The sequence below is a fragment of the Lissotriton vulgaris genome, chromosome 9 (genome assembly GCF_964263255.1).
Source record: "Lissotriton vulgaris chromosome 9, aLisVul1.2, whole genome shotgun sequence".
Classification (NCBI taxonomy): Eukaryota; Metazoa; Chordata; class Amphibia; order Caudata; family Salamandridae; genus Lissotriton; species Lissotriton vulgaris.
Genome location: NC_141697.1, coordinates 333,469,554 through 333,487,072, shown reverse-complemented (window position 1 = coordinate 333,487,072; position 17,519 = coordinate 333,469,554). Strand labels below are relative to the sequence as shown.

The 17,519-nt window shown below is 43.5% G+C and overlaps 1 protein-coding gene across 4 annotated transcripts in view; it reads right to left on the bottom strand.

Moving 5' to 3' along the window:
- TTC7B (tetratricopeptide repeat domain 7B) overlaps positions 1 to 17,519 on the bottom strand; it is a 1,385,350-nt gene that overhangs the window by 1,108,645 nt on the left and 259,186 nt on the right. For all 4 annotated transcript variants that reach the window (XM_086937670.1, XM_086937667.1, XM_086937668.1 and 1 more), the window contains exon 4: positions 5,996 to 6,126. In XM_086937670.1, coding sequence (XP_086793796.1) covers positions 5,996 to 6,126 — 131 coding nt within the window. The remainder of the gene's footprint in view (positions 1 to 5,995; positions 6,127 to 17,519) is intronic.

The window sequence follows — 17,519 nt, the reverse complement described above, 5'->3', positions numbered from 1 at the left end:
AATACATTGTAACCAGTGAAAATGTAAAAAAACTTCTGTCTAGAACTGCTATGGTTTTAATGGCAATCTCGTGTTAAGCAGGGATGCCAGTTAAAATAACAGCAAAGGGTCCGCCTTTAAAATTGGGCATTCCTTACAGATTCCTGATAGGTGCCACGTTGCCATCCAACTATAAACGCCCTCCACGTCGCCTTTTTGAGACTGAAAACTTTGATTACCCTTTTGATTGACATCTAATACTTTTGGGTGGTAGCTGATATATTTACTGACATGCAAACAATGCCTACTTTAAGCTGACTGAATGTTCTGGTGTGCACTTGGCCAGTGGCAGTTCCTCCGCTAAGGCGGAGGAGCGTTGCCCCACCACGCAAAAATAAAAAATAAAATGACAATAACGTATCCTTAGTGTCGTTTTATTTTTCCTGTTGCATGCAGGCAGAGGCCTGTGTGCAGTATGGGGCCACTAGTGAAAGCGGTTAACATGTTTCAGCCTCCCCGAGGGACTAGAGCCAGCACAAGTCCTCCTGACGGCAGCACCTCAACAGGTTCTACAGGCTCGCTGATTCCCCGATGTCGCCATAATCATAATGATTTATGGTACAGATACAACAGATCTGCCCATCCACTACAAAAGGTGTTGAGTAAACCACTTTTCCACACTTAGGAGCCACAACAAGCTCTTAATCGATTGGTCCTGATGAAAGCCTCTAGAGTTACCAGGAGGCTGAAACATGTTGACCACTTTCACTAGTGCGATAGGCCAGTAACTAGGTCTAAAAACGTACGTCATTGTTTTTAGTTTCCTATACCAGTGATATACAGAATAAAAACACAAGAGACTTGGCATAAGGAATTTTACTTCACACTCACCTGAGAACCAACACGCCCTCTTTTTATCTCTGGCCACTACTGTCATTCTAGTTGGTCTTCCTCCATGTGGAGGTCTGAATAACGTACAAATGAAAAGACCCAATGATAATGCTGTTGCGGCACTGAATGGCGGAGAACCAAGATTTACCGCCCGACGCCTGTGTCCGCATATGAGGGTTTTTTACAACGATGGTCCCTCCCACGTTATCCTACACCCTGGGAACACAGGACAAGTGGTTCATTCTCCCCCAACTTGACTTATTGAATCAATAAGAGCCCCCAATCCTTATGCATATCGGAAGCAAACGAATCCAGGAAGAGCTGTGGATTCTGGGAGATTCAAAACTTCCAGATGCCATTGCTCAAGCCAAGGTGATGAATAGATCAAAAAAGTTGATGCTGTCTATATGGAGGAGGGAGTGCCATTGGTACTGATGAATTGGTTTGTGTGAATAAAAGGAGGGATATAAATGTGTTATAGGTGTGAGTGTAAACAAGATGCAAGTGAAATAAAGGGTGATATTTTGGCTTTGACTGAGGTGAAAGCCTAAAATTGTGAGGTAGAAGTGAAGGGCCCAATAAAGTGTAATCTAGGGATGTTGGGTAGAACTGTACAGTTAATGGCAGGCTCAGGCTCTTGATGCACCTTCATAACTGTAAGCTATTCTTTGGAGCAATCTGATATAGTACATGTGGGGTTTGATGGGAACAGTAGAGACATTATTGTACATAGTAAAGATAGTCTAGAATTCAGAGGTAGAGAAGTGCGAATAAAAATGTATGTGGCAGTTGAAGGTATAAATGTTTTAGGATGGAAAGATCAATGCAAACTAGGCATCATTTTGAATCCCCGGAGCAAACAAGTCTTAGTACTATATCAACAAGTGGGGAAAGGTTGGATTGTGAAACATGTTTCTGACGTTTTAAGATAAATTGAGTGAACGGAAGGGTTTTTCCCAAAGTATGACTTTGCGAAATGGCACAGCCTGTTAAACAAGGATTAAGAACAGAACCAATAAATGTATGACAGAATTTTAAGATGAAGGAGGCACGTGTCATGCAAGAGATTTTTAAGTAAACTGAATCCTAGTAAAAGGTCTCTTTAAGGCTTTGGCCTTAGGAAAGATCGAGAGTATGTGTGGATTTTAGAACTCTCTGTACCACTATAGTGGTTCGTTGCTACCCAATTCAAAAGAGACACTGCGTTTTCCACATTAGACTTGTTTTCTGTTTAACACCAGAGAGTATTGAACCGGTGTCCAGGCCTTTGACTGCTTTCTGACATCACAAGGACAGTACCAATTTAGGAAAATGCTGTTTGGATTAGCCTCTGTAGCTGTAGTTTTCCAGAGGGCAATTTGTACCATATTGAACGTTTTGTGAAAGTTTCCAAAACAATATTCTGATATTTTCCAAGAATGAACCTGATTATGGGATTTTCCAAGAATGAACCTGATTATCGGAGTCACGTCAGAGAAGTGTGTGGAAGACTGGAAGAGAGTGGGCTAATGTTGAAGAATACACATGCTAATTATTTTATGTCTAAGTGGGATATGTGGGTAACACTCTGTCTGATGACAGACTGGTCCAAAAAAATCTCCTGCGGAAGCAACCTTGAAAGCTCTAGTACCTGATAATAGAGGAAAAGGCTGTATTTTGCGGGACTCTGTGAGTATCGCAACTAGTCTGTCATGAACTTTACAGAGAGGATGGAGCCACTGAGAGAAAAATGCGGAACTTGTGTGGCGTGAGAGATAGCAAGAAACTTCTGATCAGATTAATAGTGAAACTACTTGCAAAAGTGTCCAAGGCCAGGATGGGTGGCAGGTCCTTCAGGTACCTGGCCGCGTCCAGCTGGAATAAACTCCCTGTGGCGCTTCGCCTGGAACCCTCAGAGTCCATCTTCAGAGCTAAACTTAAAACATTCCTTTACACCCAATAGTGACCCTCCTCTCCACCTCTCCTGCTAGTACTAGGATCTTCAGCGCGGGGACACGCCGTAGGCGTCACCATGCGCTCTATAAATCCCCCTATTATTATTATTATTTCCACCCTTAAATCATTCTGTGCGGTAAAGAAATGCATCGTCATTGTGGGTGTCACTAAATATGGCATTGGGTGAGTGCTGTCACAAATTGTTGGAATGTGGCATTTGCTTCTAGGACCTGTGCAATACAGAAAGACGACATGCGGTACTGGAAAAATATATTTTAATGAGTGATGTCAAGAGTCAAGTTTCCACCACATAGAACCATCACATCCGTCGCTGAATTTTTCGAAGGCGATATTCGCCAGGGAGAGGTATGCAGAAACCGTGATTTAAGACAATAGGCCTCAGTTACTATTGCATGATATGGAAGGATTTCTCAGTATGTGCCGCATGTGTCATTTCAAGAAGGCTGTGCCTTCTACAGGCGAAGACAACAGTGGGGAATCCATTGCCTCCAGAGTCAACCTTAAGGAAAAGAATAGAGTGCCGTCTACGAGGCTCAAGAATTGTATATACATTTCTCGGAGTAATATTTCCAACTTGTACTATTATAGTTTCTCTTTGCGTTTTTGTACGAAACTTTCTTATCATTTTTCCACTTGGGTTGTGTATTATCAAGTGGAAGGGTGTATTATATTGTTTCGCTGAAATGCATGTAATTCTGGCTCCTTAACGTTTCTGATATAGCCACTGCCAGCTGCTTCTGTGAAATGGGACAACTGATTTGAGTTGGGTCAGTTGTTGGTGCTCCAGGTGTAAACTACTGTGCGATCACTGTGCTGATGCACTAAATGCTCAGTTTCCTATTTAATGCCAGTACAGCTTATACAATTATGTTTAAGTTAGATAAATCAGTATTCTTTACAGTGTGGAGAGCGTATTTTCTCCGGTGCTTCTTGTAACTTATACATTGATTTTTTACTTTTAAGCGCAATATTTGTGTGTGGGCCAGCACATATGGAAACTCTCTCCAATGCAGGGCTGTGGTCTGCCCACAGTTGCTTCTAGCCCTCTGCATGCACCAGAAGCTCCTCTGTGTTCCTGATAAGGTTCTTAAAGATCATAACATGTTAAAAATGCTAATAGTCATGTAAGGTGTCCTATGACTCCATTGAGCGAGCCTTTACTGATATGCTAATGAAACAAGCTTGAAAGTACATTGATGGCTAGTCTATTTCCAGACCAAGTTTTCTCTAGAACTACATATGATTGTTTCCCCATTTTGTCAATTGGTTGTCAATTGGATATTTCCTCTTTTGGTGAGGGTCCTGCCACAGACGTAAATGACAGGACAGGTCTGAGGATCTTGAACCTCAATAAATGGCATGTTCCTCCTGCTTAAAATGTAGCGGGCAAGTGGTGCGATGAGCCATGTGGCGGCAAGGCTGGAAAGAAACTCTTAATTAGAAGCAGGAGATTAGTCAACAGTTTCTTAAAAGGACAATCAGGCGCACTCAGTGGGCAATTTAAGTGGCTCAACAGGTCACAGGTCGAACCTGCAAAATAAGTCCTGACATTCATGCTGTGTACTGGATCATCAATGGTTAGACGTTGAGCTACAGTGGTGCGTGAAAAAAGTCTCAGACTAGTGGGTACACAAGTAATTTATGGCACAGCTATAGTACTCGGGCGGAAGGACAATGGAGGGGGTATTATTCAATCCAAATTGCATGGATGCCAAATGGCAGGTACAACAGGAAAGAAAACAAGGGATGCACACAACGCAGAAAGCACATGGCTAGGGGGCCAATAAGAGAAGCTAGTAAGGCTACGGGATTTAGGACTAGTAATTGAGTTAAGCCTTGGAAGTATTTCCATCAGAGAATGGGATACACTCCAGAAAGAGAAGGGGCTATAGCCGTAAATTTCTTAGTCATCATACACAAATGGAAAGTTGACTATTGTGTTCTATCGTCCATCAGTATAGGGCATAGCGCCATAAGTTGTTCATAAAATGCAGCCACTGATGGTTCAGAGGCTAGGGCTACAGATACAGATACTTTGGATAATACTTCAAGTAAGCTTTGAGTGAGCTTATGAAAACAGGGTACAAAATCTGTTTAAACAAACCTGTATAACCAACTGTTGTACTTTGGAACAGAGATAGGATAAAATCCCAGTAGTTAGTAGACACTATTAATGTATATCCTAACCCATCTTCTCCCGCTTCCCAAAATCAAGGCTTTCATATGGCTGTTGCGGTTCTCACCCACACTACTCTCATATCTTGCTCATGTAAACGTGATTTAGGTTCTTATATGTAATAGAAAGTCATAATGCTCATTCCTGTTAGAAATGTGCCCATAATGGAGGCAGGGAACATTGCCGTTAAGAGAGGCCACTCATCTCTGTTGCTACAGAGCAAATTTTTGTGCTGGGTAGATGGTTGTGGAGGTTCCAGAGTAGGAGTATCTTTGGAGTGGAATTTTTGTAGGGAAATAGGTGACGCTCCCCTATCTTGTTGAGTTACTTGTGGAGGACCTAATGGCCCCCTGAATTTAGAGGTGTAGTTGCTTCATTTGTGCCCCATATGAGATTCAAGTTGGCGTCCAATGAATGTGGGAAGGTACAGCCTGCATGTGATTAGAATTGTATTAATGCTGCACATTGGTAGAGACTGCAAGAGGCAATCCTGAGAGTCTGACAACGAGGCTGCGGACCAGACCAAAAGATGAATAGCCTCCCATTCCTGCGGCTGCGGCAAGCATGTGCTGGGTGAAAGACGGACGTCCATGTGTTACACTGGTCCACTGCAGAGTCCATTCCCCGATAAGTGGTCTCGGTATACACTATGCGATTCCACCGTGTGCCACTAAAAAATAACTCCAGTGCAATTCTGTACTTGTTTAATATATTTTGTACAAAAAACAACACCAAGAAAAACTATATCTAGTTTAATCTGTTACGAACATACTGAATGCTGAATATTGGTCCATGCTTCACCTTATAACCTGAACAAACCTGTGACCTTGCTTTGGAAATGCACCTAATTTGGAAATTGACTTAGTGGATACATTGTACAAACGGCCCAGCTGCGTTTTCATTAATAAATATAAAGGATTGTTATTTCAGGAAAATTACCATGACAAAGCATGGTTACAACATTTTATGCACAGTTTTGTGTTCCCCACTCACCCTCTCCATTTCCTGCAGGTAGAGCATTGCAATGTCCCCCGCCTTCTCATAGCACAAAATGATTTCCTTGTCGCGGTCCACATTCTGGTTGATGGCGGGAGATGAACTGGACAGCTTTTCTAGACAGAGGCCTAAAAAAAGAAAGAAAATAAGCGGTTGAAAATGGAGAGAAAGAGTATTCCCCTGGACGTCCAGTCCCCAAACTACTTTTGTGAATAGGGCAAAGTGTACAAGGCACAGGATGAGCTGCGACACTCCGCTAATTGGCCTGGCATGTGCCCCTATCCACTTGCAGCCGCCACAAACCGCGTGCCATGCTGGCAGAAATCATTTCAAACATTTAAATACACGGGATTAGAAGGATTTGATTCAGACAGCCACTGCTGTGTGCATGCCAGGAAGTGGAGGAAGTGTGGCTTGGGAACAGATTAGAGTCATGTGCGAGACTGCTGCCGGAAAGAATGCTGTTTAACAATCCCGCTCTGTCTTCTAAAGCCAGAGAGCCCTCGTCCCCTCTGGGGTCCGCTGAACACTCGTGCTTGCACTGGGCAGGAAGCGGCCTCAGTGTGTTTGTTTGGCACCACTGAAACAGCAATTTATGTATTTATTTATTTGCATAGTTTTATATAGCGCTGGCTAGACCCGGAGGTATCAGAGCGCTTTACATAAGGATCATCGAGTTACAAGTTACAAAATTACATCAGTTACAGGAGCCATGTGTGACATAGGAGACACACAGTGAATACACAATAACATGGGTTATTGGCGCATAGCATAGCCAAGACACACATCAAATGGGGCACGGAAGGTAGTGGGGAAATGGGAAAAAGGGGTAAGGAATACATAATCGGGAACCAAACAAGCAACGAATATCGACCTCACCAGACTAGGTTTATTGCGACATATAGAAGGCAAAGTTTAATGTTAGGGACTAAATACCAAAGATACTGTCCCATGCTATTAGAGGTGACGTCAGAGGAAATAAAATAACAGGTCTCCTTTCCACCCTATAGTCTGAGAGGCCCGCACCTCACACAATTTAAATTAAAAATGTTTTTAAAGAAGAGCACGGAATTAGCAGCAAAGTGCAGTCAAGACAAAACCTTCTGGCAACTTAAAGGCCAGGTGTGGGAGGGGAGAAGAACCTCCCTATATTCCAAGGGCATATGCTGCGGTGTAGACAATTTACTCAGTGATAGTCTCAAGAGCAATGTGATTTCTTGAATTATGGATCTTGTAGACTCTCCGGCAAACACTGTTGCGTTTCAGGCAAGCACAAAACCGGCCAAGCAGCAAAGGGGCAGAAGGCAAATGAATTATCATGCTTGGGTTAGGAGACGGCTGCCATACAGCAAGGGGCACTCTTTTATCTTCTGACCAGTGCTGGAAAGTAGGGGGATCCCACCAGATTCCTGTTTCGTCAGCTATTTCTAGGCAAAATCTGAGATCCGGCTGACTCAGGGAAATAGGCAGAATTTGGTCTGATGTAATTTTTCGACACAGGACACACTTCAGCAGCGCCTGCACGCTGTCGGCATTCAGTTCAGGGCAGCAACCTGCAGGCGCTTTCTTTTCCTCATTTCCAGTCAGCCACAAACAAATGCCTGAATTAAAGGGCCATCAGCCTTTCTTTTGTTCAAGCATCATCCTGGCTGAAAGCCCTCTGGAGCCGAACACCTAGATTCCTCTGCAATGGAAGGGAACAAAGGAGCATAGCTTATCACTTCACAATGACTTGATGGCAGGTTTTTGACTTTGTTTAACCCCCTATCCTATGTAAGAGATGTGCAAGCACTGTAAGAATGCAAGATTCATCAGTTTGTATGAGCAATTACACTAAAAAGTATTCAACTGTAAACTACTAATTTATTTTTTATTTCGTTCTTTTATTGCACAACTCATCCCAGTGTACGATGTCAGAGCGATTAGCATCACGCACACATACTACAAATCATACAAGTGTGTACACATTTCTTGACAATGTGAGGGTTAAAAGGTGTAGAAATCAAATACCATCTATACTTGTAGACATTATGGGGCCTATTATGATTGCGGTTTTCCCGCATCCTCCGGGCCGGCGGAAGCCACCGCTGGCCCGGTGGATGCGGGAAAACCGCAGCGGAGCCTCAAAAGACCCACCACCATATTAGGATGGCTGGTGGGTCTGGCATTCCGTCCGCAGCTTTTCCGCCGCGGTCGCCTTCCGACCGTGGCGGAAAAGCAATAACATGGCTGGCGGTGTCCATCAGACACCGCCAGCCATATTAGGATGTCTGGAGTACAATGCCTTTACACGGCAACATTTCCGCTGTGCAAAGGCATACGGATTTGTGTTTGGGGGCCCGTTGCGGGCCCCCAGGGGTGAAGTGAGGTGGGGGGTACACATGGGGGTACCTATGGTACCCCCCTGCATTTGCGTGCACAAAGCGGCAGGCACCGCGCGGTGCCTGCCGCTTTGTGCATGCAAATGCACAGCTTACATTTTTAACATTGCGGCGGGTGCTGCTTCAAGCAGCACCCGCCGCAATGTTAAAAATACAGGATGTGACCGCCAGGGTGGCGGTCACATCCTAATTTGCACGGAGGGACCGCCGCTGCCCCTGCGGACGGTCCCTCCTACTCCGGGGTGGCGGACGGACTCAGGTCCGTCCGCCATCATAATCGGCCCCTATATGTTTAGGGTGAAAATTCGGGAGAAACACAAAGTCAAGATATAAAATGTAATGGAGTGATTGGGGTTGTCTGTACTAACAAGACTCTCTTAATTCCCAGAGAAGCTCTGTCACGTTTGTCCTTGTTGACAATTTCTTCACAGCAGATTGTGTATGAGGTGACTGTCAGACTCTGCATTTCAAGCTTTCCCCATCCATGACTCCACCACCTTTCCTCTACCACACCTTGACCCTTTATGGGTTCATGGACCAACATTTTGTACAATTCCAGCACTGGTTCAATAGCACAAAAGATAAGATTCTGTCTGCCATCGAGGCCTAGTTTGCGACTAGACCTACTTGCTACAGTTGCAGAGGCTCTGTCTGAGATTTCCTACTCACACAGTAAGAGTAGAAAAAGAGGAAAGGAAAGGCAAATTGATTTCTAAAGCTGGAAGATAGGTGGCAGTCTCTTGACAACATGGCATCCACTCTCTTGCACTGCCTGTTCGATTCAGTGCCTCAACAAAATACCCAAAATGATGGATACAGACACAAATTGCGAATGGGGCATCTGGTGGCTCACAGAAGGCTGGTGCCCGATCAAACGTAGGCCTAGCTAGGCAAGTGCTTAGCCTGACCTACTAGGCATGTATTAAATATGATATCGTTCTTTTCTACCTTCGTTTCAGGCTAAAGGTGATGGTGTCCATCTAAAAATATTAGATAGTGGATTCACTCGCGCCAATCCTCAATTTTTACAGTGTACATGAATGCTATAGATGGTGTCCACATTAACTCTTCAAGAAAAAGTACCCATATGTGGCTAGATGTCTCAGAAGATTGGAATATGTTGCTAACACATACGAGCTATATTTCATACTACAACACCAAAAGTTGCAGTCAGTAAAATAAAAAGCTCTTGTTATGTGATGAGGAGAACAGCACCACCATCAATGTTTGCGTGATGAACCCTGAAGTGCTTAGTTATGGCGTCTTAGTACCACCAAAGTACACACATTAGTGCTATTTGCCCTGCTACAAGACTAATTTGCTTAGGCATGACAGGTGCAGCTTTGACAATCCTGACTTCCTAGTTAGTACTGCATTCCGGTGTATGATTATGAAAATTTCTGAGCCAATGAGGCCACCAATTTCTACCTCTGTAAATAAGACAATTCATTGATTGCTCATATGTTTCATTGTGAGGGTATGGGCGAGTCACAGGGCCCAAGCAAGCCAGGGGTAGGTGAGACCATGCAAGGGCACAACTCCCAAAAGGAAGGATCACAAAGGCTTCCAGCAACCCGTGACTGAGGATCATTAGGGGACCCTCATTTCATCAGTGTGCAGTAAGTTCTCATTCGGTGGTGGGGCTCTTGCGGATCCGCAAGAGGGGATCTGCCACTGGTGCTGGATCGCAAACAGTGGCCGAAATTACATATAAGATCAAGTATCTGCACAGCAAGGCTCCGCTAAAAAAAAACACTAATGTCCACTTGCAGGTTCCAATAACCTGTGCTAATATATTATAGGATAGTTCACTATGATTCCTCAAAGGAAAAGGCAGAAAGGGAAAAACAGAACACTGCTTCCTGTGATTACTAGCCTTTGCTGTCTTTTCTAGATTTAATTTTAGAATACAAAGGACAATATCAGAGACCAGTGGTTGTCTTTACGGAATTATGATACGCTTATAAAAGAGACAACTTTAGTTTACCTACGATTTTCAATTCTGCCTCAGTACCCTGCTCTAATAGGTACCAGGAAAAGTCAAGGAAGCTGGCGACCTGCAGAAAACAGCCAAAGAATGGCGAGGCGGGCACAGACAGCAGGATCACCAAACAGCTTGAACCTCCACTCAATTAACACTAGTGAAGGGAACCATATAGGGAAAACTGCAACCAACCATTGGCAATGCCAACAGGTCTGGCTTTACAAGACTTTTGTATGGTAATGGAAGCACTGCAAGTAGATAGCATGGGAATGGATGTACTTTGTGGAAGTACAAAACTGTACAATAATATTTGTTTATGTTAAAAGGCCAGGTGACAGTTGCACTAACAAGCCAGACCTAAAAATCCATGTAGGTTGGTGACTGCCCTCCTCCCATCTGTGTTGCTGCCAGAGAAAACACAATAAATCATCTTGTTATCTAAGACACTTCCATACCATTAAAATGAGATGTGTGTGCCCCTGAAAGTTAAAGCTGATGTTTTTTAAAAAAAAATAAACAAAATGTTCACAGCTGTGTGGAGAGCCAGCACTTTGTTTGGGTTAGTACACAACTTCTGCCTAATCAAACTTGTACTCCTGGCTCCCAACAAGTGGATGGAGACAAAGCCCCTCTCCTGGTGATTCTCCCCTAATTTGCTGGCAAAGGCTGCACTGTGAAGCCATACCACAAAAAGGCGAGGAAAGCATAACTAGGGTGAGAACTACCAACCAGTAGATACCCAACAAGAACCGGATGTTGCGAGGTAGTAATCCTTAGTTCTACGTATGTTCCCAGAAGTGCCTGTTTTGAGTCAAAGGTGTGTAATTTCCCCCCCCCCCACCCCCCACTTCCCCCCACACACACACACACACACACACACACACACACTGCGCGCCATAGCTTCATCTGGCCAGTATTCAGACGACCGTCAAAAAACAACCTCAAGTAAACTGCTGCCCTTTTACTGCAATTCCTGGCACACTATTACTTGCTGAATGAGCACTTTATATCACACTACCGAGAGGAATGGTTTACTGCTTAATGGAGCCTTAGGCCTTACATAAAAGTCATTAACCAATCCTGTCATTGAAATTTGGATTGGCTTGGATTATACAGATTTTAAAACACAAAAACAGCTATCCTGGATAAAGCAGTTGGCTCTCACTGGGATTAGTTTAAAGAACAGAATGCTCTCACAAAGAAAAATTTGAAAATAAGCTTGAAAATTGGCAGACAGTGTGCCTGTGCTTCCACTCCCTCCTCACACCCTACTCAAGCAAACAATGAGGATGAAAGAAATCGAGATTAAATTGTAGCACAACCGGAGTGAGAGCACTGGAACGTAAACTAAATAAGTATGGTAAGAACTTGATAAACATTAGTGCAAGATGATCAAAAGCTCATAGTGAAGCGAGAAACTATGTGTTTGCATGATATACATTTTCAAATCAGGTGAATTAAAACAGTAATGAAAAAGCCAGCCTAACATCTCTACAGTACTATAGTGGTCACTGGGGAAAGAGCCCTACCTAACTCTAGCATTTAGGTTCCCAAGAGCAAGAAAGTCCCTGGAGAAGGAGCTGTGCCAGACAATGGATATTGGATGATAGGTTGATGGGAAGTTAAGGACATAATCAAGACAAGTCTGTGTGCCATGGCCACCTGCACGATCCTCCTAGCTCTATTGGTGGCAGGTACTACACACAAACTCCCATGCTGGGAAAGTTGGCTTGAAAAGCACGGTCAAGGGACCAGCTAGTGTAATTAACTTTATGTGATCACCAATAATATAATTACTTTATCTTTCCTCAATCCGTGGTAGACTGATACAAAAACAGTGAAAACAGCAGATTTGCTTGCAGTTTCGAATCCAATTGGCTTGCCAAAATAAAAATATCAAGTGATTTTGCCTAAGCCTTATCAGCAAACCAGGGAACCTAACTGATCCAGGTTTTCCCATAGCCCTCGACGAAGCATTCAGTCCCGGGCTGGGGAACTCCATGCCTCCTGGTGTACATGTTACCTAACTTATCGTTCTCTGTAAATAAGACCTGGATCGGACAGGCTGATCCAGCATCATGAGACAACCAACAAAGCACAGCTTTAGAAATCAATTTAGGCAAAAAAGGAAAGAAATGTAGAATGCAGCCGTTTCCATTTTTCATGTATCCTAAAGTTTCAATGTAGAGCCTCATGGAGAATGTCACTTCTGCCTGGAAAATAGCCAAACACTTTAAGCAAAATATACATTTTCAACTGGTGCAGAGATATTTTAATGAGAATGGCACTATGCGCATTGGTATTTTAATTACATTTATTTTGTACTTGGCATTCAGAGGAAGCCTACTGATCCTCTATTGGGACCATCTTATGTTTGCATGATGAAATATGTGACTTTTAGGTCTCGGCTACACAGCGAATGCCCTACGCTGCGAGGCATATTGTTTACTATTCAGTTGGCTTTCAACCCACCTACAGTATACGATTGGTTGTTGGCATAGTCACTCTGATTTGCAAACGTTCTATTGCTTAGCTCCTGTAGGCTTCCTTTCATTTCTCGTGTTAGCTCCTCCCTGGAGCATGAACCAAGTACACATGCTCTTCTTCGTCTTTTTGCAACCACTTTTTTTTTAAGAAGACTTTTGGTATAATTTCTGGACATGCACTTTGTTTCCTGCTTTTAACACTGGAGTACAGCTTCTTATTTCTGTTGCATTCACTATATCTTAGTAATATTGAGACATCACTAGTGCACATTAAATTATGCTCTGTAATTACAAAACAAGGATGAAGAATGCTTTCAAAAGTTGAACTTTTATTTTGAAGAATGCTTACAAAAAATGCACTTTTATTTTACATTATGCTTTCTTGCTTTCAAAAGAGATGCTTTTATTTTACACTGGGTTTCCTTTACAATTAATCAATTCATGACAATGCATGTATTAGCACGTCTTTCCACCAATTAACATTTTTGGGAAATGTTATGGCTTCTTTTGTTTCATTCACCTGCTCTGCCTCGTCTGTTGAGATGTTATCTATTTACACCCACAATTATAGTATTCTGTGCAACTCTATTCTATGCTACTCCACTCTACATCACATCACTCCACGCCATACCACTCTACTCTATGTAATGACAATTTTTCCCTCTCTTTTTCCACTGATACTGATGTCGTAAGCAAATGAAAAAGTTTCCTTCATTTGTTCTCCTTCTTATAGTAGTTTTCACAGGTCATTTCTTTTTAACCCCAGGGTGCTGATAAGAAACCGAAACTCATAGTGTCTGTGGGTGGAGTCGCCACCCCATTCCGGCGCCCAGCGAGGCCCCGTGTATCTTCGATGTTATTGCAACTCCGTATGTGAGCCCATTGAAGCATTTACAATAGTACTAGTATATATTTTCAATTACATATCACATACAATCATAGTAGTTAATTGTAAAATGCATACTTCACACACTATGCTAGATCTAAAGTAGTATAGTTTAAAAATAACAAACCACAACCTATTTGGAACCCTTCCCCGACACTGCGTTGCCAGTTGCCATAGCAACCTGCTTTGAAACACTCTACTGTACCAGTAAGTCAAAAGTGAACTACGAAGACCATGAGGCCACAGGAGTGGCCACGCCCATCTAGGCGGAGGTTTGTTATCAGGTGTGGTGCTCAAAAACTGCTGTGCTGCTGCCTTTCAGTTCCTTGGCCTTTGAGAAAGTGGAGAGACCACGAAACGCGTCAGGCTGAACTTACACTTGTGGAGGCATGGCTGCTGGTTTCCTCGTTGTAACCCCTCCAATAAAGAAATGTTGGCAATTGAACATCTTGTCAAGAGGCTGCTCCTTTGACAGGCAACTCTGTTGGATTTATGGCGGCCTGCCTGTGCCGCGGAGTGAGCCCTTGTGCTGTTCACAGCATTCCAGCTACGACATTAAAACGCCGTTGCGAATGGGACAGAAGCCGCATATTGGGGGAAGATTGTGTCAGCGGGGACCCGAGCTGTGTCCCACCGCCCACTGAGGTGTTTTAATTGAACGAATTCGGGGCAAAATGCACAGCATCTCACTGCAGTAATACTGGGCACTACGAAGACCATGAGGCCACAGGAGTGGCCACGCCCATCTAGGCGGAGGTTTGTTATCAGGTGTGGTGCTCAAAAACTGCTGTGCTGCTGCCTTTCAGTTCCTTGGCCTTTGAGAAAGTGGAGAGACCACGAAACGCGTCAGGCTGAACTTACACTTGTGGAGGCATGGCTGCTGGTTTCCTCGTTGTAACCCCTCCAATAAAGAAATGTTGGCAATTGAACATCTTGTCAAGAGGCTGCTCCTTTGACAGGCAACTCTGTTGGATTTATGGCGGCCTGCCTGAGCCGCGGAGTGAGCCCTTGTGCTGTTCACAGCATTCCAGCTACGACATTAAAACGCCGTTGCGAATGGGACAGGAGCCGCATATTGGGGGAAGATTGTGTCAGCGGGGACCCGAGCTGTGTCCCACCGCCCACTGAGGTGTTTTAATTGAACAAATTCGGGGCAAAATGCACAGCATCTCACTGCAGTAATACTGGGCACTACGAAGACCATGAGGCCACAGGAGTGGCCACGCCCATCTAGGCGGAGGTTTGTTATCAGGTGTGGTGCTCAAAAACTGCTGTGCTGCTGCCTTTCAGTTCCTTGGCCTTTGAGAAAGTGGAGAGACCACGAAACGCGTCAGGCTGAACTTACACTTGTGGAGGCATGGCTGCTGGTTTCCTCGTTGTAACCCCTCCAATAAAGAAATGTTGGCAATTGAACATCTTGTCAAGAGGCTGCTCCTTTGACAGGCAACTCTGTTGGATTTATGGCGGCCTGCCTGTGCCGCGGAGTGAGCCCTTGTGCTGTTCACAGCATTCCAGCTACGACATTAAAACGCCGTTGCAAATGGGACAGGAGACGCATATTGGGGGAAGATTGTGTCAGCGGGGACCCGAGCTGTGTCCCACCGCCCACTGAGGTGTTTTAATTGAACGAATTCGGGGCAAAATGCACAGCATCTCACTGCAGTAATACTGGGCACTACGAAGACCATGAGGCCACAGGAGTGGCCACGCCCATCTAGGCGGAGGTTTGTTATCAGGTGTGGTGCTCAAAAACTGCTGTGCTGCTGCCTTTCAGTTCCTTGGCCTTTGAGAAAGTGGAGAGACCACGAAACGCGTCAGGCTGAACTTACACTTGTGGAGGCATGGCTGCTGGTTTCCTCGTTGTAACCCCTCCAATAAAGAAATGTTGGCAATTGAACATCTTGTCAAGAGGCTGCTCCTTTGACAGGCAACTCTGTTGGATATATATATATATATATATATATATATATATATATATATATATATATATATATATATATATATATATATATATATATACATATATACATACATATATACATATATATATGCATAACATGTATATACATGGTTCGAAAAAAACTGGAAACATTACTTACTGCTTCTTAAACATGTCTATACCTAGATGTAAACAGTAAAAGGTCGACACAGAACGCATAGGAGAGAGTCAACATCTAACTGCCCTCGCAAGTGACCAAAACTGAAAAGATTTTTAGCGGTCTTATAACTGCAGGATACACGTTATACAATTCTAAAAAAAAACCATGGCGATGAACGCCTATTGGGGAATAAAATGGAGCCAATCACCATTCTTTGCCACCCTCCTCCCCAGAAGTACAAAGACCCTGAAATGGTGGGGAATCTCGATGCTCTTCCTATAGGCTGTACCTACAAACAGACAACTCTCGTCTAAGCAGTCTGCCGTTTTATTCTGTTTGTGTGTGGATCAGCACTGCCCCCCAGTGGGCAAAATAACAGCGTTCATTATGAAGATTCGCAATATATATTTATTTACACACTATACACAGTCAATTTTACCAACCCTAAAAGCCTCAATTGAGGTTATCGACTATTTACCATTAACATTTCTCTCGAACAACGAATAAAAAGATACTAAGATTGCATATTTCAAATAAGCTTTTTCCCAAGCACCGATTTTTTTTTTAAACATCTGCATACCGGGGAGGTAGGTGGAAGGAAGATACGAGGCTGAATGCATAAGATGTCAAGATGCAAGGAAGCTTCTGTTTTTTTTTCAGAAGGCCTGGTCACCTGGTAATGAATTGAAGTACTGGTGCGGGGTGGGGGAGCCCTTTGAGGCAGATCAGTCATGTTGAAAATTCTCAACTATATCTTTAGTTCAGGGTTTTATATTGAAGCGTTTTAACATTTAAAGGAGATAGATGTCTAAAGATGGGTGACCTCTTGCTGAGGCCTAGGATATAAGATGAGCCATATATACTCACTCCCAAAAAGTAAATAAAAACCACCAAATGTCTGAGGTGCTTTTGTCTAAATTACACCATATGGGTACCCTAGGTTTGGTTTTATTCATCATGCTCTTGATTGCCCTTCTTTGTAATTACTTATTTAAATTACTCTGTCATCATTAAAGGTATACAACTTAGTTAAATAGGAAGAGGAGAGAGGGAGAGAGAGAGAGAAAGAGAGAGAGACTGACTGTCTGTCTGTCTTTCTAAGCCACACGTAATATACACTGAGTATATCCTCTTCAGTTGGTTCCATCCTTTCTAACGAGTTTCTGTAGTGTTTCTCGTCACACTCCAGACTATTTACTAAGGTTTTTATTCAGGTGCCTAGGGGGTGGCAAGATGATTATCAACTCCGCCTATAGAGGTCAACAGAAGAATCGCATACGTGCAGCATGTTTGGGCCTAGGAAGGTAGGACATGCTGGTGGATCAATATGCAAAGGTTCTCCCAGTTACTGCCCAATCTTTATACTCACCAGGTGCTATTCTTCAGCCACACATCACCAGGAGCCATTCTTAAGCCAGACACATGGGGGTGGGGATGACGTGTGAATAGTTGTTCAGTCTAGAACGTTAGCTGAGTTCGGCAGCTAGCACTGGTTTTGTCGGTTACACTACTAAGGGCAAACACAAGCCTGATTGATAGCTCAAGAGCATTACATTATTTTACCAAATTTCTGAAACAAAGAAACAGACACTAGTTTTGCTTTAGTGCCCGTAGAAGATGACCTTATTAACTCATATTGGATAGGCATTTTTATATCATGCTTTCAACTCATGGCTAGTAGCAGA